Below are 22,433 nucleotides of genomic sequence, written 5' to 3' on the forward strand. Positions count from 1 at the left end.
CCTGAACGTTGAAGTTTTGTTATGACATCTTCTACAATTTCTTGTCTCATCATGGTCTTTTGTTGGTCAAATTGTTCCTTCTGTTCCTCAATTTTTTCCTCCATTCTCAGCATTTTGTCTTCCATCTTTTTACAAGGTCATTTGTTGCATTTGATGAGGCTTCAAAATTTCCCACTTTCCCTTTCAAAGTAGTTTTTGTAACCCCTCTTCCATATAATCTCAAACGTCCTGGATGTTCTGATCCCATGACAGAAGCAAATGCATCAATTGTCTCATTACCATCTTCATTTTGTTGCATTTCAATATTCTCCATCTCAGCCTATAATGCAGTTTTATTATTAAAAAACAAGAGAATTCAAGTACACATATAAAGAGTAAATATGAAAAAACAAATTCAAATCAAACAAAATAAAAATTAGATAGAAATCTCACAATTTTACTAGCTGTATCTTCATCTGTATCCTTGTATGATCGATTGGGCTTTCTTTTTCTTGTAACCACAAAAAATTCCTTAGGTGATGGAGTATCATTAGTTTCCCTCTCTTTTTCCTGTACACATTAAAAGTGGATATCAAACATCTTCTTTAAAATGCGACATGTTTTTATTCAATGCTACGCAGGAGCTCATACCAAATCATTGCGAAGTAAAGCAAAGCTTTTCTTGCCAACAGTATGTGGATTCTTCAACTTTTTCGATTCTCACTGTTGGCTTTTGACATTTTCTACAAATAGAAGAGAAGTTCCACAATGATCAAGTGATTTTTATAGAAGAGGAAAGCTTTTTTCCAGTGACTAGTGATCCGTAAAAAAGATGAGAGCTCAGTGGTCTCCCAGAAAGAAGAGACACTGCCAGTGATCAGTTACAGAAGAAAAGAGCTCTTTATATAGCTTAAAATATTTTGGAAATGAAGAGAAAAATAACTACCAAATCAGCTAATCACAATATTCTCTTACTAAAAGAGAAGTAACTCAATCCATAAGGAATAAAATTGACCAAGAAACATGTATTACAGGTTGTTCTCAGATCCAACAAGGACAGAAGGGAAAATGATAATATAAATCCCAACTTACCATAATTGAACCACTATCAAAGCTGTCATATAATTAAACCAAGTAGCAAGGATGGAAAGAAAACAATCGTTTAAGAAAAATATATATACTCAAAAGTATCAATTTAACAGTGGGATAAAGGTTCAATTACCATATTTAAGCAAGTACTATGACTGCCACAGTTAATTAGGGAGTGATAAACTAGAATCAATCACAATATAGAAGTAAAATCAGTAACTTTCTTTAATTAATCTAAAATAAAATTGTAAAGAAGTTGGACCCACGAAACACTAAAATGAAGGAAATTTTTTTATCTTTTCCTAAGATCGATGAGTCAAATAACTCTTATTTCGTATTAACAACTAGTAAGACTTACCTGAAATTTTTCTGAGTTCCAATATTTAAGAAGTTCCTTAAATTGAGATGTTGGAACATCATCAGGCTTTTTTTCCATCCGAATTTGATCATTAGCGTAGGCATCAAAGTGGTGTGTTTTCAAATCAAACTTACGCCTCTCCAAGCTTCTTGAATTGTTTTTAAAGTCCATCTATTTTCGATTTCTGGAATATCATATTTCTCCTGAAAATTTCGACATTGAGTTAGTGCAATAAATGTTAAATATATTTAACTTAACAGAGAATTGAAAACTTCAAACCTTGGTATAATCCCACAAATCCTGTTTTGTGTCAAGCAACTTCCAATTTTCTATATCAAGAGGACAAAGGGTCGCATTCCTAGCAAGTGTACCGAGGAAGCTGCTCAACTCTATCACGACATCATTACTAGGACCAACTGGCTGACCAGCTTTATTTAGTACAATCAGTTTACGATCATGCCTTCCATGTACAGCTAACATCTTTGTTTGACCTTTTGTCTTTTTTTAGTGGAAGAGTCTACAATAATACACAAATAAAGATAACCCTTCCAAAGTAGTATTGTAATTTGATTTTATAATTAAAAAAGAAAAGTAATATTATAAATAAAATATGGATGTTCTTGCCTTGTTCTTCACATTGTTCATTTACTTTATGAGCAGTAGAATTCAATTGAAGTTGTTCTTCTACGGGTTGCACTACATTGTTAGTTGAGTCAGTTGTATACGAACTCCTACCTCTGGATTGTGTGATTCTAGCACATCTTGTTCTTCTATTACATCTGTTAGACGCTGTCGCTTTTCGATCAGTAGATCCTTTCTTCTTTAGCTAGCAACAACTTCTTTTGATTCGCCAAAGATGTGAGTGTTCCAGCTGGAACAGTTGCTCTTGTTTCTTTATTCCTTATTCTTGAAGACTCTCGTTGTTTCATGACTACCAAGTATTGCCTGCTGTAAAAATAGAGATATAAAGATAAAGAGTTATACATCCCAACAGAATCAAGAAGATAAAGCAGAATCAGTGAAAAGAAGATTACAGTCACAATAAGACGAACTAGTAAAAAGGAGAAAGCGTGAAGCAGAAATCAGAATTATCACCACTTCTTGCTACCTGATTCACATAGGCTTTCTAAAGAAAAATCACTCAGCTCGTTTCAATAAATGAAGCACTAAAGCAATCTCTAATAATATTTAGATAACCCAAAAAGACAGAAGTACACAATAATAATAAAATAGGCAAAATCAACATTCTTTCAATTGACTTTCAAACCAATAGTACATATAAGAAATGCAATAGAGATATATAAGAAAAATCCCTTCGTCAATCATCAGCCACCATCCAATCCCAATCGACATCATCAAAGTCCTCATCTTCTTCTGATGTGTCCATATCTTCTTCCATATATTCTGAATGTTGATCATGAGTTGGCATATCAATGACATCACCAGGTACATCTTCTCTTGACCATCTGAGATCAACATCAGCATCAGGTATCCCATTTGATGGTCCAATGTCATTGTCTGGCTCCCCAAAAAATATTTCTCCAATATTAGGGCAATTCTCTTCTTCTAAATCAAATAAATCAACATGAACTTTGGTCCTTGCATAATAAACATCTTTCTCAATTGGATCCTCTACATAGAAAACTTGATGCACTTGAGATGCCAGTACAAATGGATCTTCAGTACTGCATAATTTGTTGAAGTATACTCAAGTTAATCCATATTCATCTACTTCATTACGAAACCAATCACATTTAAACAACACAACACTAAAGCAACCCCAATAATCAATCTCTATGATATCTTGAATAACTCTATAATAGACAACTTCTCCATCAATGGGGTTTTGGTCTCTAGCACTAGCAAAACTATCAGTTGTTGCTGATAAAGTCACTCCATAGTTCTGGGTCTTACCTTGACTATCTCGTTTCATTGTATGAAATCGATATCCATTGATGAAATATGCTGTATATCTTTTTGCCGCAGTATTAGGCCCTTTAGCGAGTTGTCGTAAATGTTCAGGCACTTCAACAGATTTCACTTTCTCCTTAAACCAGTTGCCAAATTCTTGACTATGATTTTGTGCTCTAATCCATGCATTTGATCTACTATGATTGTCAATTACAATCTTATGTTCCCTACAAGCAAGCATGTTTCAAATTAGCATGTTTCAAAGTTCTTATCATATAAAAAATATTGAAGTTTATAATAAAAGTGACAGATCTTACATGATAAAGGTCTCCATTTTTTCATCTCCGGTATTAAGCAATACATATCGATGTATATCAACACATAACTGGAGATCCATGTGAAAATTATTGCCCTTGCTTTTTTTCTCCCTTCCAATCGGATGGCCAAATTTAGGGAATATAGGTGACAAATTACCTCCCTCTGTTTCAGTTCCCTGCTCATCCTCTAATTGGTATCGACTAAATTTTGTTTTCACCCCAGCATGTAGGTATCTAGAACATAAATTCACGCGCTCTAGTGCCACGAATCCCTCTAGTATTGATGCTTCTAGATGAAATCGATTACGAACAAGCCCCTTGAAGAAACATAGGTTTCTTTCAGTGGAATACATCCAACGAAGATGTATCGGACCCCCAAGCTTAATTTCATTTACTAAATGGATGGGCAAATGTACCATTATATCAAAAAAAGATGGAGGGAAAATCTTTTCAAAGTCACATATAATCTCATAGATCTTAGACTGCATTGTATCAAGATCTGCTCGCCTTATCACCTTGCTACTTATGACTTTAAAGAAGTTCTCCAACCGAATCAAAGCCATAGAAACTTTTTTGGGTAACACTTTTCTAACAACAATTTGGAGCAAGTAATGCATTATGAAATGAGCATCATGGCTCTTGTAACCTGATATTTTCATCTCATCCACTTCCACACATCTTGATATATTTGAAACACAACCTTTTGGTAATTTGGCATTTTTAAGAACAGTGCAAAATAACTTCTTTTCTGCTGGTTTCATGGAGAAACAGGCTTTAGCCAAATGAACTCTTCTATTATCATCTTGTACTGGTTGAAGCTCCTTTCTTATCCCCATTTCTTGCAAGTCATATCGAGAATTTACATGGTCTTTTGACTTTCCAGTTACATCCAACAAAGTCCCGAGCAAACTGTCACAAATATTTTTTTCAATGTGCATCACATCAAGATTGTGCCTCAGTTTGTTATGTTCCCAGTATGGCAATTCAAAAAAGATGGATCTTTTTTTCCATGGACCCTCACTATCACGACGCTTCCTTTTTTGGCCCTTTCCGAAAACATTATTGAATTCACGCAACTCTTCTAATACTTCTGTGCCTGATAAGGGAGTAGGTGCAGATCTGTGATCTTCTTTACCATCAAATGATTTCTTATCTCTTCGAAATGGATGATCAGGAGGTAAAAATGCCCGATGACCCATGTAACACATCTTACGACTATGCTTGAGATATTGAGAGCATGTCCCATGATTACAAGTTGGGCATGCCTTTCTTCCTTTTGTGCTCCAACCAGAAAGCATTGCATAGGCTGGAAAATCACTAATTGTCCACAATAAGGCTGCACGCAATTGAAAAGTTTGGTTAGAATCAGCATCATATGTTTCCATCCCAGTTTCCCACAATTCTTTCAATTCTGCAATTAGTGGTTGAAGGTAGACATCAATATCCTTTCCTGGAGACGATGGACCTGGAATGATCATAGATAATATCATATACTCCGATTTCATGCAAATCCACGGTGATAAATTATAATTCATTAACATAACAGGCCATGTGCTATGGGAAATACTCATGGGTTGAAACCATCACTTGAAAGACCCAATCTAACATTACGAGGATCTCTAGCAAAATCTTCGTGCAAGGAATCAAAATTCTTCCAAGCTTCCCCGTCAGCCGCATGCCTTATGTTGCCATCTTTGGGTCGTTCAGTATCATGCCATTTCATATTTGCAGCTGTTTCAGGACACATGAATATTCTCTGAAGCCTAGGTTTTAAGGGAAGGTACCTTAAAACCTTTGCAGGAATTTTGGAGCTTTCATTAGTCAAGGGATCATTAACAGTCTTCCATCTAGACGAGCCACAAACAGAGCAATTATTTTCCTTTTCATTTTCCTTCCAAAATAACATGCAATCATTAGGACATGCATGTATTTTTTCATAATCAAGACCCAAATCTTTAATCACATTTTTTGCTTTGTGGAACGATTCAAGTATATGAGCAAATGGAAATGCCTCTCTTAACAGGTCTAGCAAGTCTCCAAAGGCCACATTACTCAAACCATGAATGCATTTGAACAAGAATAATCGAATGGTGAAATTCAGCTTAGAGAAATTCTCACACCCATGATATAACTCTTGTTTACCTTCCTCCAGCAATTTAAAAAATTTCTTTGCATCTTCGGATAGCCCCTCTCTCACTCCCTCAAGCCTCAAGTCCCCTGCAACATCTCTAAAAGTATCATGAAGTAGGCCGTCAATATTGTCACGCATGTTGGAACCTTCCTTATTATTATGATCTGGATGATTTCTCGAGGAAAAACTTTCCCCATGAAAAATCCATTTGGTGTACCCTTGCACAAACCCATAAACAACCAAGTGATCCTCTACCACATTTCGATGATGCCACTTACAATTAGCACACTTTTTGCAAGGACACAATATTTCATCTCCTTTGGAAGCTCGTTCAAAAGCTGTATCAAGAAAGTTATTCACACCACTGATATACTCATTGGTGGATCTCCGGAGACCCATCCAACTTTTATCTTCACTATCCATTTAATATTGAATATCCTATACGACACCAAAATCAAATTACCAAGATAAGAAATAAAAGAGAAGATTCTGAATAGCACACCAACAGATTTGGTTCCCTTAAAAACTTACATTCAACAGATTTTGATCAGTGGCTCTATCTTATTTTATTTAACAACATAAATGAAATGTCTTTCTTCCTTGAACTATTTGTTATACATAATCAGCTATCTACTTAACAATACCTATTTTACCTAGAATTTCAATTAGTTAAAACAGAAATGATGTAAAAGATTTAAAATCTAAAAACTCAATCTTAAGATAATAAGACACGACAGTAAAGTGAAACGATTTTGAAAAATCTAAACACTTAAAAGATGTAATGGATTTCATATAAAAAATACAAAATTTCATATTATTTTGTCAAAGACAACAACCTCACTCAAGAAACTAAGCAGCACACTATTGCAAGACTCCCCCTTGAGAGGCTGAGTTAATGTTCAAAACCTTATGTGTAGCTCAACCAGACCCAATATCTACTCAATCAGTTCTAGAATCAGCAATGGTCACAAAATAGAACATGAATCAGAAAAAAAGAGTAATAGGAAAGTCACATAAAAGGGAAATCTTTGTAACACCCCAGAGAATTTTCGAACTAAGACTCGAGCCATCCTTCATGTGGAGTGGGATTTTACCGAGGAATAAAAATTTATTGAGTGTTAAGTTAAGGTCCCTAGGTGTAGCACATTGAGTTCCAAGAAGAGTTGAATTGGAAATAGTCATTTTGGAAAGAATCTGGAAAATTTGGCTATGGAAAAAAAGGAGTTTTTGGTCAACTTTGAGCAGTTGTAACTCCTAGCTCAAAATGATTTAGGTGAATTTCCAGTTATGTCTGGAAAGCCCTTGGAATGATCTTTCCAACGCCACCGAGTTTTCTTGATTCCGAGTTCGTATGAGTGACTTATGCCCGTTGGAAGTTGGGCTGTTGGCACAGTCGCACAGTCGCACAGTGCAGTTTGTTTAGTCCGAAAATTTTAAGGGTATTTTGGTCTTTTCCCTAATCATTTCTTTGGGTTATATTGAGGTGTTAGACTGATGTTTGGATCATTTTTGTCCCATTTTAAAAAGTGAGAGTAAGAGTGAGAGTTAGGGCTTGGAAGATAAGAGAGAAAGAAGAGGAAAAGAAGAGGAGAAAGAGAAGAAGAAGCTAAGGATCGTCGTGGATTTTCGTCGGGGGTGATCCCTAATCAGGTATGTGAGTCTTTAGTGTGGGTTTATCCTTTCCCCCCACATACCAAGCTCGTTTTTATGATTTGAGAAGAGATTGGATTTGTTGTTGAAGTTGTTGAAGTTGTTAGTTGTTGTTGATGTTGTTAGTTGTGTTGTTGAAGTTATTGTTGGTTGTGGGACAGGATTGGGCTGTGTATTTGAGTTGTGACCTATTGTATATTGAGGGATTTTATGATCCTTAGTGTTGGTTGGTTCATACCCCTACACACCAACTCGTTTTTAATTCCAAGAGAAGATTTATTGGTTGTTGAAGTTGTAGTGGTGTTGTGTTGAAGTTCTTGCTGATTTAGTACAGATTTCTGGCTGTGATTTTTGAGTTGAATCTATTGTATAATAAGGGTCTTTATGATTCTAAGTGTTGCTGCTGAAACCTTGAGGTTGAGAGGGTTTAGAATTGGAAAGAAACAAGGGGAAAAAGTCGGATTTTTGGGGAAAAAGGGGCTGGGCTGTTGCACCTCTCCTAGTGCCAAGGACACCAATCCTTCCCTTTCATTCACCATTTCTTTTTTTATACATGTTCCTAGGTATTATACCTATGTTTCCTAGTTGTTTCCAACACTCCAAGGTACTTCCAAAAGTCAAGTAAAACTACAAGTCAAGTGAAGTTAGTTTCAAAATCAAGTGAAGTTAGTTTCCAAGTCAAGTGAAGTCAAGCTTAGAAGTAGGTAAGTCAAAACAAGTCTTTAAGGTTTTCCAAGAGTCTTCATTGATCGTTTTAACTTCATTTTAAGGCTCAAGTTAAGTAAAGAATGAAGAGTTCTGAGTCAAGAGTTTCAAGTCAAGTCAAAGTTAAGAATTTCATGTTAAGTTAAGAGTTTCACATCAAGCCAAGAGTTCAAGTAAAGTAAAGAGTTTCAAGTCAAGTAAAGAGTAAAGAGTCAAGAGTTTAAAGTTGAGTTCATTTCTCAAAGTTATTAGGGAACTATGTATTCCCAAAGGAGTTTTAAAGAAATGTCTTTACATCTAAACAAGGTTGGAAATTGAGATTTCCAAAGAGCCTTCGGGCTAGTTTTTGAGTAATTATCTCATATCAGCAGGAATAAATATGTTTTAAAAACATAAGAGCCAGTACATTTTTGGGAGTAGTATCGAGCACCGAATTGGGGGAGCGTTCAAAGAACCCACAGCCCCCATAGAACCATGTTAGCCACCATGGGTAGAAAAGGATCATACTTTTTAGATGAATCCTTTTCAGATTAGACTAGTGGATCCATTAGGCAGTTCAGGTCTTATACCTTTGGCCGGGTATAAGATGCTCTGGCAGCGTGAGGTCGATCGCTGTATCATCACTATAGCTCTTATGTGATGGTTGTCGGTTAGAGAAACTCCCACAGCAGTTATTGTATTTTCATACACAGAAATTATTGTATTTTATATACATCAGTTCAATTGTATTTCTATATACATCTCAGGCTTATTGTATCCTTGTATACACTCAGAGTTTATAGCATGTTTTAAACAGTCTTTCTTTATATCGCACTTGTTTTAAATTGCCTTATATTGAAAGAAGTCAGTCAGGTTGAGTTCAGTTATTCAAGAGTCGAGTATCCTTGAGTTAAGTATCTTTGAGTTAAGTATATATCTTGAGTTAAGTATATATCCTTGAGTTGAGTATCTATCTTGAGTTGAGTATCTATCTTTGAGTTGAGTATCTGTCTCTGAGTCCAGTATCTATCTTCTGAGTTGAGTAAGTTTGAGTAGTTTTGGGTATTCCTTGAGTTGAGAAAGTTTGAAAAGAGGTAAGTTATTCAATTTATTCCAGTTTTTCTTCTAGCCTGTGTTGTTTAGCTTTCTAGCTTACACACTCGTACATTCCACGTACTGAGCCATTTGGCCTGCATCTTTTTATGATGCAGACACAGGTATTCAGGATCATCAACAGGAGATTCGTTGATACATCCGGGAGTTCCAGTTAACTATGACAAGCCTCTTTGCTTCCGGAGGATTTCATTTACCTTTCAGTTGTATCAGTTGTTAGGAGGTCATGGGTCTTGTCCCGACTTCCATCTTTATCAGTTAGAGGCTTCATAGATAGACAATAGAGTTTCAGAAGTCTCTTCATTTATTTTGTTAAATGTTTTGAAGACTAAAGTTGCCTTTTATGGCGAGTTGTATATATATTCTATTATACAGAGTTTTCTTTTGAGTTAAAGATTTATAAAGTTGAGTTTATAAACTCTTATTCAGTTTTAAGCTCTTGTATGCTTAAGTTAGTATTCCGCTTGGAGTCAGCCAGGATGAGGGTTCGCTTGGGGACCAGAAATGGTCTTCGAGTGCCGGCCACGTCCAGGGTGTAGGCTCGGGGCGTGACAATCTTATCCAACACTCTAAACTTACTATACATGTACAATATTTAGAGAGCACATATATGGGGAAAGAATCACCTGGAAATGATTATAAACAACACAAAAAGAAGAGTAAAAACCAAGATTCACACACACATCAATGGAAATGAGAATAGACTAAAAAGAAACTAGCTACAAAATTAAGAGACAAGGGAATATTACCTCTTTTTAAGTAGTGAATGGCTCACTACATGAAAACTTTACTAGTTATAACCTTTTAAATTAAAGATAAGCATAACTAAGCTAACTAGGCAAATTTGAGTTAACAAGTTGAGGGTGTTGTGTCTCTAATTAAAGACTTCTAAATAAATTTAAAGGTAAAAGAAAAGCATAAAAGGACAACAAAACCAAAGTCACTAACCTCACTCAAGAAACTAAGCAGCTCAATCGTAAAACTTCAAATTTATAAGAAAAGACAAGGGGCAGCCTTAGAGAACTTGGATGTATGGTTAAATGTAGACATGCATATCTAAATCTAGGAGCAGCCTTAGAGAGGTTGAATTAACACTCAAAGCCTTATTTTGTGCTCAACTACACCAAGGATCTACTCAATGTATTCCAAAAGCAAAAATGATCTTAAAACAGAAAATACAATATTTATCACAAAAAGAATATTAAAGGAGAAAACAAAGAACTACTCAATACCTAAAGTTTTATTCGGTGCTCAAAGAATAAAGAGGTTGGTTTCATAATCAAAACCTTATTCTATGATCAACTAGACGCTAGGTCTGCTCAATGTATTCATGAACCAGTAATGCTAGTTAAAAGCACCTGGTAACACTAATGACAATCATTAAAAAAGCTACGACCTCGGACTTCTGTTTTCATTTCAAGAAGAATACACACCACCACTACAGTACAACTATGTTCAGAAGAAAAGCTTTCTTGCATTGGTACACTAGGGAATGAATGGACGAGATGGAGTTCACTGAGGCAGAAAGTAACATGAATGATCTGGTTTTTGAAGCTCTTAACTCATAACAGAGAAAATTGATCATGAAATATTTTTTACAATAAAGCATAAAGTGAAAGTTTTTCCAACATTCTAAACTTACAATACAGACCTTAAATCTGAAAAACACAGTCATATGGAATGATTTAACTAAAAAATGAATAAGCAATAACGAACAGAGAAAAGTAAACGTAAAATATCTAACATACACACAGATATACATCAAAATAAAATAAGAGAAACAGGAACATTACCTCTTTTTAAGCAGTGAGCTGAGCTTGATGACCAACTTGTAGCTTGTCCACTAAAAATTTTAGACAAGAAGGAAGAAAGTATAAACTTAGAGCTTGAAAATTGTACTCAAAAGAGAGAAACAAAATCCCTTAATGTTCGATTTCAATGACTTTTAGAGTTGAAAAATATTTCAGCTCAGTTTATTCTTAGAAATCGTTTGTCCTATTCAAAAACTTGAGGTTTTTCGATAGATAAGAATTATCATGTAGAATGAAGAATCGAAACTCATCTTTCATAACATTAACTCTTCCTAAACCGAGAATTTCCATCTAAACATTTTTGCAGAGATTTCTCAATCTTCACCAAAATTGAGATACACACTCTAATGCACAATAACATTACATTATAAACATAAACTCTAGCAAAGAACATCTACTTCACAGAAACCCATTTGTCTATTTTCAAATCTTTTTCAAGAACCCTTCTAATAAATTTCTAACTTTGAAGAAGATGGAATACAACATACCTGTAGCTGCAGAAACGTAAAACCCACTAAGAAGAAGACCCAAAAGCTGCAGATTCCTACAAGGAAAATCAAAGAAGAAGGATTAAAGGAAAATGCTACTTTTGTTCTTCAGAGAGAAAGGAGAAAGTCGATACCTACGAGGATGAAAAGTCTGAAGAAACAAATTAACCTAGTGATACTTTACCTTTTATTTTATTTTTACAATTAATATTTAAAAAAAAAAAAACTCTTTTGGCGGGTGTAGTGAAATTAGTGGAGGGAAATAATTGAGGGAAAGAGTTTGGCGGAACCGTTGCCATAGAGTACCTAAGGCGACAGTTTGTAGGAATCGTTGCAATAAAAGATACTATGGCAACGATTGTCGCAATAATGCAACGATTTACTTCTTAAAGTGTTTCATTAGGTCCATTTGTCTATTGCAAAGGTTATAACCGTTGCGAATTACTGTCTATTGCAACGCATATTTAGTTGTTGCTAAATATGCGTTGCTACAGGCATGTTTTCTAGTAGTGTCTATAATCAAATTCCTAATCTTGATGCCAATAACATGTCAACTCTTCAATTTTCTCCAAATTTCAAGTCTAGGGTTAAGTTCCAAATTCTCCATATATCATCAACCTAATGGTATTCATAAAATTTTCTACCATTATATTTAATTACTTATTTCAATATAGCAAAACTTGAATTATAATATAATAAGTATATGGATAAAGAACAAAATATCAAAGACGAATAAAGTTTGTGAATCCTCAATTCATTCGCTGGAAGTTACAACATGAAATCATCAACTCACCACCAATATTCCTTCCAATCATTTAGGCCATTATTACCTAATCATTAGACTAAGGTCTTGCCATTCATTATTAACCAATATTTAACTATTAAAAATTGAATCCTATCTAATAATATACACAGCAACAACAATTTCCTGCCATCCCACTATCATATTACTTCGTTAACGTCAATGCAATATGTTTGTTCTCTCGCCTAAGCCTTTAATTGTGAAATCACTAGATTTGGAGATACAATTCTCACCTGAATGTTCTTATCAACGGCGCAGGTGAGTATTCCAACCCTTTCTATTTCTTTTTCTCAGCTGCGCGAGCGAACTGCTGTTGTTCACAACAGCCAGCAATATTTACCTCTTTTATTTCTTTTTTTCTTTTTTTATTTATTTATTTATTTAGTTTCTTTTTCTATTATTATTAGCAACAAAATAATTTTTTATTAAATCTGAAAATCATTCCACTAATTCTTGTAAGTCATAAATTATTTAGAAAAGTTACTAAAAAGGGCTAATATAAAAATAATGATTAAAATACATAAAACGACTAAGAGGATCGTTACAATAAGTTTAACGGGATAATTCTGGTATGTTTGTCTTTACCGACACTTGAACTTAAGATTTATTATTGATTCAATCTACTTCGTTATTCTTTTCTCCTATTTTCTTCGTTCTTTTATGTCGGACTATTTGAAGCTGGTAGTGAGAAGGAAGAATTAACGATTGACTAATAAAGAATAATTTTAAATAAAGAATTAATAATTTTACAGAAGATTGTGTAAAAAAATTTAATTTTCAAATATCAAACCAAACCATTTGTGTTAAAAAAATTAATTTATAAACCAGACCAAACTAATAAAATTTGGATTTTTTCGGGTTTTTCAACCTCGGGTTGGTTCGGGTTTTTCCAATACCAAACCAAACCATTGTGTCAAATTTTTAAATTTATAAATCAAACCAAACTAATAAACCTCGGATTTTTTCGATGAAGTTTGCATACAAACAGATAATTAACTTGTGCTCCAAATATTTCTTTAGTCCAACCAAAATACAATTATCTAAGGTGTTTCTTAAGAAAATAACACAAAATATGAGATGAGTACTGATAACACTAGAATATTCAATAAAAAAATAATAATGAAATCATCATATAAAATAAATATTGCAAAGTCATAATGAAAATGATCATAATTTAAAAGTACTAAATCATGCTAAAATAAGTTTAATAAGTATTAGTTACATTACTAAATATTTAAGGAAAATTAAAATTAGATTATATATTTTAATAGTCTAAATCAATGTAAAACTAAAGAACAAATATTCAATATTATTGTCATTCTTAGTATTGAATTGATTTTCTTTTTTGCATTAGTATTAATTTGATTTTGATTTAAGTTTTATTATAACTATCAACATCTAATCTTTATTGGACCATTTCGAATTCTAAGTTTTAAACTTGAAATAATCTATTAAAAAATAAAAAACTATGAAATAGTATAAGAAATATTTTAAAATTATATCAAAGTAAATATTTTTATGTATTAAATAAAATTTTAAAATTACATATATAATGTCGGGTTGGTTTGATCTCGGGTTGGTTTTTTTAAGTTAAAACCAAACCAATCCAAATATAGTCAGGTTTTTTTTTTTCAATACCAAACCACTAGTTGGGTTTTTTTTCCGATTTGACTTGATTTGCGGTTTGGTTCGATTTTGTACACCCCTAACCGGGATAACGCAGTTGATACTTAACAAGTCACACCCTTAAATGCTAAGCATTTGGATAATACAATTGGATGTTGAAGTTGATTGAATTTTTTTTAATATAGTAATTTAGTAGTAGGTTTTGAAAGATAAATAGTCATTTTTTCATGTCGGACTATTGAAAAGCACTGAGAAGAAAGAATCAGTGATTGACTGATAAAGATTAATTTTAAATAAATAATCAATAGCCTTGCATAGGAGAAAAAATTTACGACTGGAAATCCTTATGTTAGCGATTTCAATCGAGATTGGAGTTGATAAAGTAGAGAACTGAAAATCCTCGTGTCACCTATTCCAATCTTGATTGGAAATAGTTGGGATAGCTCAATTGATACTTATCAGGTCACACTCACGTTTGGATAATATATACTTGGATATTGTTGAAGCTGATTGAATTTATTTATTTTTAAAAATAGTAGTTTAGTAGTAGTTTTTGAAAGTTAAATTTTCATTTGAACATAAATTTTACTTGAGGAAAAAAATGAACTTATGCAAGTGAAAAATATTATTTCACTTGATATAGATTTAAATAGAAAACTTCAATATTTGTAAACAAGAAGCTGGAATAGCTCAGTTGGTTAGAGTTTGTGGCTGTTAACTACGAGGTTGGAGGTTCAAGCCTTTTTTTCTAGCGTTTTCTTTTTCAACAATTTTTTTTGGTTTTCCTCCCGGTGTTTTGTACCCACATTAGAGTCTGACTATTCGAAATTCGCACTACGTAGGGTACCATTCGGGGGGAATCACTCCTTACTAAAGGATTTTTCTATATCCAGGTTTTCCACCCGGTGTTCAGTACCTGCATTAAAGTTTTTTGTGGAAACAAATTAGCAAGTGTTGAAAAAATAAATCACTAATAGTGAAATGATTTCATAAATCACTTGTATGGTTAGTTTAAATACAATATATTTTTTAGTGTGATAACTAATGTTTAAGTAAAAAATTATTACTTAAATTTTATTGTATTTATCGCTAAAAGTTCCATTGTGTGCAACGATCGATTTGGTGTGATTGCATCGTTACCTTAATTTTTTTATTTCTCATTTTATCTTTACTTATTATTTAATTAATTAATAACTCTATTATATCCTTTAATCTACCTTTCTAAAGTAACTCTATCACGTAACCTACTTTTCTTGTAGGTTTATCCTTCAAACTGTTGATGTGATATGACATTGTATGATGATGGAGAGCGATATAATATACGCAATTATTATATTTATTAAAATAATATAATACGATACAATCAAACACAATACAAAGAAGTATAATACATTATGAAACAATATGATCTTTGTCACCACTATAAATATAGAACTTTGAGTTAAGAATCACCAAACACACTCCCAAAATGCAAATCTTTAGTCTAGTTTACATTTTCCTTTTTCTATCTTTCCTCTTTTTGCTAAGAAAATGGAAAAACTCCAATAGCCAAACAACTAAAAAATTACCTCCAGGTCCATGGAAACTTCCTTTTATAGGAAGCATGCATCACATTGTTGGTGGATATCCACATCATGTCCTTAGAGATTTGGCCAAAAAATATGGTCCTCTAATGCACCTTCAACTTGGTGAAGTTTGTGTTGTTGTTGTTACTTCTTCTGAGATGGCTAAAAATGTACTAAAAACTCATGACCTCGCTTTTGCATCTAGGCCTAAACTCTTGGTCACGGATATTATCACTTATGATAGTCGTGACATCGCCTTTAGCCCTTATGGTGAGTGTTAATTAGGCGCATTCGCCCTAATATATTTGAGTTTTACTTTTTTCTTGAAGGACAGAAGTATCTTTCCCCTTTGAGGATCCTTCTCTCTCTCTCTCTCTATCTATATATATAATATATGACATTCACAATATAATCCTTAAAGGAGTACTTGCTTACGGGGAGAATGTAAATTAACTTGAATTTTTTATAAGTAGGTTATTAATTGGACAGAATACATAAACGTGCTCTTTAACTTGACATCAATTGGTATCTATGCCCTCCAATGTTGGGTGTGATCAAGTAGACGTACTTAAACTTGTATAAAGTTGAGTAAGTAGACACACACGTCTTACATGACATAATACAAGATTTGCTTTGTTAGGTTTTGCATATGACACCTGATAAATTTTTACACTTAATTAACAGGTGACTACTGGAGACAAATGCGTAAAATTTGTGTCATGGAACTGTTGAATGCAAAGAATGTCCGGTCATTCAGTTCGATTAGACATGATGAGGTTGTTCATCTCATCGACTCTATACGATCATCTTCATCTTCTGGAGAGCCAGTTATTTTACAGAAATGATGATTTGGTTTGCAAGCTCCATGATATGTAGATCAGCATTTGGTCAATTACTAACAGAGCAAGACATATTTATAAAACTAATTAGAGAAGTGTTAAGATTAGCAGATCAAGGCTTTGATATGGCTGACATTTTCCCTTCATACAAGTTTCCTCATGGTCTTGGTGGAGTGAAGTTTGATAAATATGATGTCAAGGAGTTGAAATACCTAAAGTTAGTCGTTAAAGAAACTCTAAGACTCCATCCACCAATTCCACTTTCGGTCCCAAGAGAATGTAGGGAAGAGACGGACATAAACGGCTACACTATTCCTGTGAAGACTAAAGTTTTGATTAATGTTTGGGCATTGGGAAGAGATCCAAAATATTGGGATGACGCGGAAAGCTTTAAGCTCTGTGGACTTTAGTGGTAATAATTTTGAATTTCTTCCCTTTGGTAGTGGGAGGAGGGTTTGTCCTGGGATATCATTTGGTTTAGCTAATATTTATTTGCCATTGGCTCAATCGCTTTATCACTTCAATTGGAAACTCCCTACTGGACTTGACTGAATTGGAAAGCTTTAAGCCAGAGAGATTTGAATCGGATGGGATAACTGCCAGTAGAAAAAATGACCTCTACTTGATTGTGACTCCTTATCAACCTTAAGTGCATTTATCTTTTTATCAAATAAGAATGTATCGCGACAGTTAGCCCTCAGGGCTAGCTAGTCTGTTCAATAAATGTCTTTTCATTTTGCAATAAATAAGAGGAAATAAAAACAAATTATATTGTTCCATTCTAATAGTACCTTATAGACACGAATATTTGGATACTGCAGTGGTGGGACTGTTTCATTCTTAATTTATAACCAGAAGTCTCGGGTTCGAGCCCTGAATATGAAGAAAATCTTATTGGGAGCGTCACCCCTAAATGGGCCTCACAATGCGCGATCCAAATTTATGTTAGCTTTACAATAGTCTAAACTTACTCTAGGGAGGTGTATGATGTAAGTATATTATCAAAACAGTCATTTCATTGTTCATTACTAACCATCCTATCTAGTCTTTTTCAAATAATTTACTCATTCTTTCTGTCAGTAAACACTCCATCAATAGAATACTCTTAGTAGTCAATTAGAGAGAATTAATACCACTCCCATTTGTCCGTCTTTCTTCACTTTTTAGTCTGTTTAAAAAAGTTTTTTTTTTTCCTTTTCTGAAAAATCTATAACTTTAACTTTTCACATGACATGTTTAAGACCACAAGAATAATGACATTTTGGTACTTTTTTTTAGATATCTTTAGTTTTATTAAGATCACAAGATTCAAAAGTTCTATACGAAGTTTGAAAAAGTAATTCAAGATTGAATCTTCTGGTCTTAAACTAAATATGTGTAGAATGTATCAAAACGTTAATCTTGTGGTCTTGAACGTGCCATGTGAAAAGTTGGAATTAAAGAGTTGTCAAAAAGTGAAAGAGATATTCTTTTCTAAACGGATTAAAAAGAAAAATAAGACAAACAAATTGAAATGTAGAAAGTCCTATATAAATAGTAAAATAGATATGCATCATCTTACAAAGGGTTTAGTTGAAGTCCTAGTTAAGAAGTGCACAAAACAACTTCTAAAGAAGCTCCCTAACAACTTTATTCAACAAGATAAAAATAACAACATATGGTAGCTCATCAAATTTCGATGGAGTCCACAAGTAGGGCAACAATGTGAGGTTTTAAGACCTTCTCCGGATGTGTGTATCCATCTTCGTTGTGTTTGTAAATAACATCAATAAGACGAACAAGATTGAGAATACGCGTTAAAAACTCCATGGATACATGATTCGGCCTAAGAATTCCTTCGTTAACATCCTTCCATGCTATCTCAGCCATTTCGCGAAATTTAACCATTGCTTCTTCAGTTGATACACCATAATCTCTCCTGTAACACTCAATTCCTGTTGCAATTTGTCCCCTACTTTTCTCAACCTGGAAATGCAAATAGAATTAGCGGTTAAATTTTATATATTGCTTCAATATTGCAACACGTTGATGTTTACTCAAATATCATATCCCTTTAATTTCAACTTTCCACATGACATGTTTCATGCCAGTACAAGATTGAATTAAGAACGTTTTTAATTTGGTACATTCTGCATATCTTTAGTTTGTAACCACAAAAATTCAAAACACTTCTTTACTTTTTTAAACTCTGTGTCAATTTATATGTACCTCGTATGTGGCTATGTCATCAATAACGCGACATAATGTTGCATTAGCTTTAAGAATTTTAGGGTTCCTTGACAACCATTCGGAATCATTCTCAGTAGCAGATTTCATTCCCAAATATGATGTTGTTGTGAGCAAGTAATAAGTACTAGTTGCTAAAGCATTGCTTAGGTACTCAGAAACAGGAGGCATATATCCTTCAATAAACCATTTAGCCTCGACGTTATAGTTCCTCACTATTTCTTTCATCTACAATACCAGAAAAAATAAGTGTTAGAAAATATATAGTAATTTGAATATACATTGCTTCAATGCAAGTTTGAAGGGTTAAAAAATATGTAATTTGATCGCGTACTCTTTCTTTTGCATGATAGACAACATGAGATCTTCCATCGTTAGACAATTCATTTTCATAATCTTTGTAAAGATCAAGAAGAGCTTTATAACTGATCTTCATGTAATCAGGAAGACGATCAATTTCACTTATATCCCATCTGCAAAGTTGACGAATCTAAAGTAAATTTATGTTTTTTTATATAACGAGGAAGTAAATTTATGAAGTTCATACCTTTGTATGGCGTCTGTGTATGTGTTAAGTTCTTTAACTATACCATAAGAATCAAAGGTATCGTCAACAATAGAAATGATGGATATGGTCTTAGCAAGCATGACGCGAGCTTGAGAATATTGAGGCTCAAAATACACTCCTAATGTCCAAAAATAACATTCAACTACTCTATCTCTAGCATATGGAAGCGTTGTCACAAAATCCAATTCCTTCCACCACCTTGATACTTCAGCAAGTTCTTGTTTGTGAAGCATTTGGAGCAAGTTGAAATCCAATTTGGCAAATCTAAGTAACGCGTCGTTCTTTGATTCATCCTTCTCATAGATTGAGGATATGAAGAATCGAGTCTCTACTCGAGGAATGCCCTTGTGCAAAGATTGCTCAAGGGCATGTGTTACTTGCTCTTTAAGAGGAGAGTTCAAATGTGGCGTCGCGGACTCAAGATGAGTAGTGGAGAAAACAAGTGCATCTTCTAAGATATCTTCACCATGTGTCCTTACATGTGAAGCTTCGTATAAACTCAATAATCCTAAAACATCACTAGCAAACGACTCCTTGAAATTTCCATTCCCATCTTGAAATTTGTTGAAAATTTCTGATAATTTACGAGGAATAGCACAAATATTATTACCCTTATAGCAAAAGAATAGTAATATTACACAAGTACACAACATTATTCATGAAGTTTTAGTACTTACTAAGACAGATGTTGTAACCATGTTGCCTTAGCAATCGAAATTGAAGAGCACAAATGCATAAATCATTATACTCATCACCCTCAAATTTTGAATTTTCATTGTAAATTTGATACAAAATGTCATCGATTTCTTTCTCATAGTGGTACGCGATGCCAAGACGTTCAATAACATCAATAAAATTCAATTTCTCAACCAATTTCCTTCCAGTAATAGCTAACAACATACTCCTTGTTTCTTCCTTCAATGCTTCAATCTCTTGAGCATACTTTTGTGCAACCTATAAATATATTCATATCAAACAACATATTTTTCGTCTAATTAAAACAAAAAGAATTTAATAGGAACTATGAATAAAATACTTACGCGATTATCAATGGAGAAGGAAAGGAAACGATCACCCCATAGACTTGGAGAGAAGTTGGCCACAGGGCGAATTATCTTCTCTTCTTCAACTATAGCCAAGGTCATTTTTGCAACAAAGAATAAGAGTGATTTTGATTATACTAAGGAAGAATGAAAGAAACTTTCAAGTTGATGACATAAATGGTAAGCAATGGACAACTATTTATAGTGGTAAGAGGCACATAACAAAAAATGCACATAAAAGCAATTGTTGAAAAGTACTACATTTCCAATTGGATGAATAAATTACATGCATATTAAAAGTGTAGAGTAAATGATATTTTGATATAATTTTCTTAGGGGTAGACATAAACATTGAAAAAATGAAAATTTGAATCTAACTAAACAAATTCGACATTTCAATTTGATTTTTAAAAAATTTTGATATTCGATTTGATTCTCAGTTATAGGATTGGATTCTTCGATTCTTACTTTTATGCATCTTTAGTGTAAATTTTTACATCATAGAGGTTACATCCACTTACATTAATAGATATCGATTATCATAATATGAAAAATAAAAGAATATTTATTCTATTTATATAAGAAGAGACAGTTGAGGTGCTTCACCTCTCTGTTTCATCGTCATGCTTACTTGTCATCACAAAGGCAATTTTAAGTATCAAAGCAGGCATCAAATCAACATGTCTTTTAGTATAGTAATTTTTATGTGGTTTTTTTTATTTTAATTTATATGTTTTATCATGTTAGTCTTTTAAGTATTTAAAAATTACATAAAAAAATATTATAAATAGTGACAGTAGTAACAATTACGTACAATAAGTAGTAACTTAGAATATCTAAAAATTATATTAAAAATCTAATATACTTTCCAAATCGTGTACTTCCTCTGCCTCAATTTATATGACATTTTTCGTTTTTCGAGAGTCAAATAGTTTAAGATTGATCGAAAATTTGTGTATGGAATCTTCAATTTTTTTGAAATAAAATTTATATATTTGTAAATTACGTAAAAAGTATTAAAAGTCACAATAATTGACAATTCAAAATGTTTTAAAAAATCTATGAAAAACTTACGATCAAAGATAGACTTGTTTGAATCTCGAAATCTAAAAAGTGTCACATAAAATGAGACGAAGGGAGTAATATATATTAAATCCGTGTTAGTGCGGAGTTCTGAATCTAATTTTACAAATATGTCCTTGTATAAAATCAAGTGAGGCAACTAGGAAAAGGTTACAAAAATATGAAAGTACTGTCGGCAGTGGCGGAGCCACCCTATTATTATGAGGGGGTCATCCGACCCTTCAGTGGAAAATTATATGGTTTATACATGGTTAAAATAATTTTTTAGGTATATATAGTAGATGTCGAACCCCCTTCGGCTACTTCGTGAGTCTATTTTTTTAGATTTTGAACCCCCTTATTGAAAATTCTGGCTCCGCCACTGACTGTCGGTGTTCTTTTATCCTTGTATTATTGGAGAATTTTCAAAAGTTTTTTTTTGTGTTGAAAAATCAAATCAAAATGTAATTTATTCACATATTTTTAACATTTAGCGATATATATTCATTCTAAGTTTATTTCTTATGAAAATTTAAGATCGAAAATTTTAAAATGATAAAATTCAAATTTTTTTTCTTTATTTCATAAATTATATTTTCAGTACATATAAAATGTTACAAAGGGAATATGATTTTAAGAATATCAAAAAATTGGTTGCGTCTCTCACCTTATGGCTCACAATGTAGGTCATTTATTTTATTTTTAAATAGTTTTATGGCCTTTTTCTTTAATAAGAGATTCTCTTCGATTTTCAAAACATTTTCAAAAATATTTTATTTTTTACAAAAAAAACAAAACTTACATTATGATAGGGTAAAAAACAAAGATTTCATAAGGGACATTTCACACCTGATTAAAGGAGAGACAATTTCATCCACAATGTCTGACGGTAACTTCTTACTTTCTATTATTAGAAATAAAATTTCAAAAAAAATAATTGTATGAATAAATTAGTAGAAGACTTTAATCGACCAAATCGCTCAAGTAATAATTAATGAATTTTATTATTGACTAGGACGAATGATGATGATTGATGATTATCAAAACATGGACAAGGAAGCTAGATTTTCGGATCGCGCAAGTGTCTAAATAAAGAAGTGTATCAACTTTAAGTGTTTCATATTCAGCCATTTTAAAATGTACAAAAGAGAAGGGGAAAATACCTTCTTTT

At 33.0% G+C, this 22,433-nt stretch overlaps 2 protein-coding genes and 1 pseudogene across 2 annotated transcripts; 1 reads left to right on the top strand and 2 right to left on the bottom strand.

The window, feature by feature from the left end:
- Window positions 1–2,744: 2,744 nt before the first annotated feature.
- Window positions 2,745–6,208, bottom strand: LOC125836972 (uncharacterized). The gene is made up of 4 exons (XM_049516114.1): window positions 5,236–6,208; window positions 3,655–5,119; window positions 3,172–3,564; window positions 2,745–3,111 (listed from the first exon to the last, which is right to left on the bottom strand). Exons 1-4 carry the CDS (start codon window positions 6,206–6,208, stop codon window positions 2,745–2,747), a joined length of 3,198 nt encoding a protein of 1,065 aa, XP_049372071.1.
- Window positions 6,209–15,427: 9,219 nt separating this feature from the next.
- Window positions 15,428–17,012, top strand: LOC125837053 (premnaspirodiene oxygenase-like; annotated as a pseudogene).
- An 894-nt stretch (window positions 17,013–17,906) lies between these two features.
- Window positions 17,907–20,302, bottom strand: LOC125837020 (vetispiradiene synthase 3-like). The gene is made up of 6 exons (XM_049516156.1): window positions 20,198–20,302; window positions 19,835–20,111; window positions 19,137–19,731; window positions 18,924–19,062; window positions 18,572–18,817; window positions 17,907–18,328 (listed from the first exon to the last, which is right to left on the bottom strand). The coding sequence occupies exons 1-6, from the start codon at window positions 20,300–20,302 to the stop codon at window positions 18,032–18,034; spliced, it is 1,659 nt and encodes a 552-aa protein (XP_049372113.1). The 3' UTR covers window positions 17,907–18,031.
- Between the last annotated feature and the right edge of the window lie 2,131 nt (window positions 20,303–22,433).

The sequence above is a fragment of the Solanum verrucosum genome, unplaced genomic scaffold (assembly GCF_900185275.1).
Source record: "Solanum verrucosum unplaced genomic scaffold, falcon-dt-bn FXZP01000165.1, whole genome shotgun sequence".
NCBI lineage: Eukaryota > Viridiplantae > Streptophyta > Magnoliopsida > Solanales > Solanaceae > Solanum > Solanum verrucosum.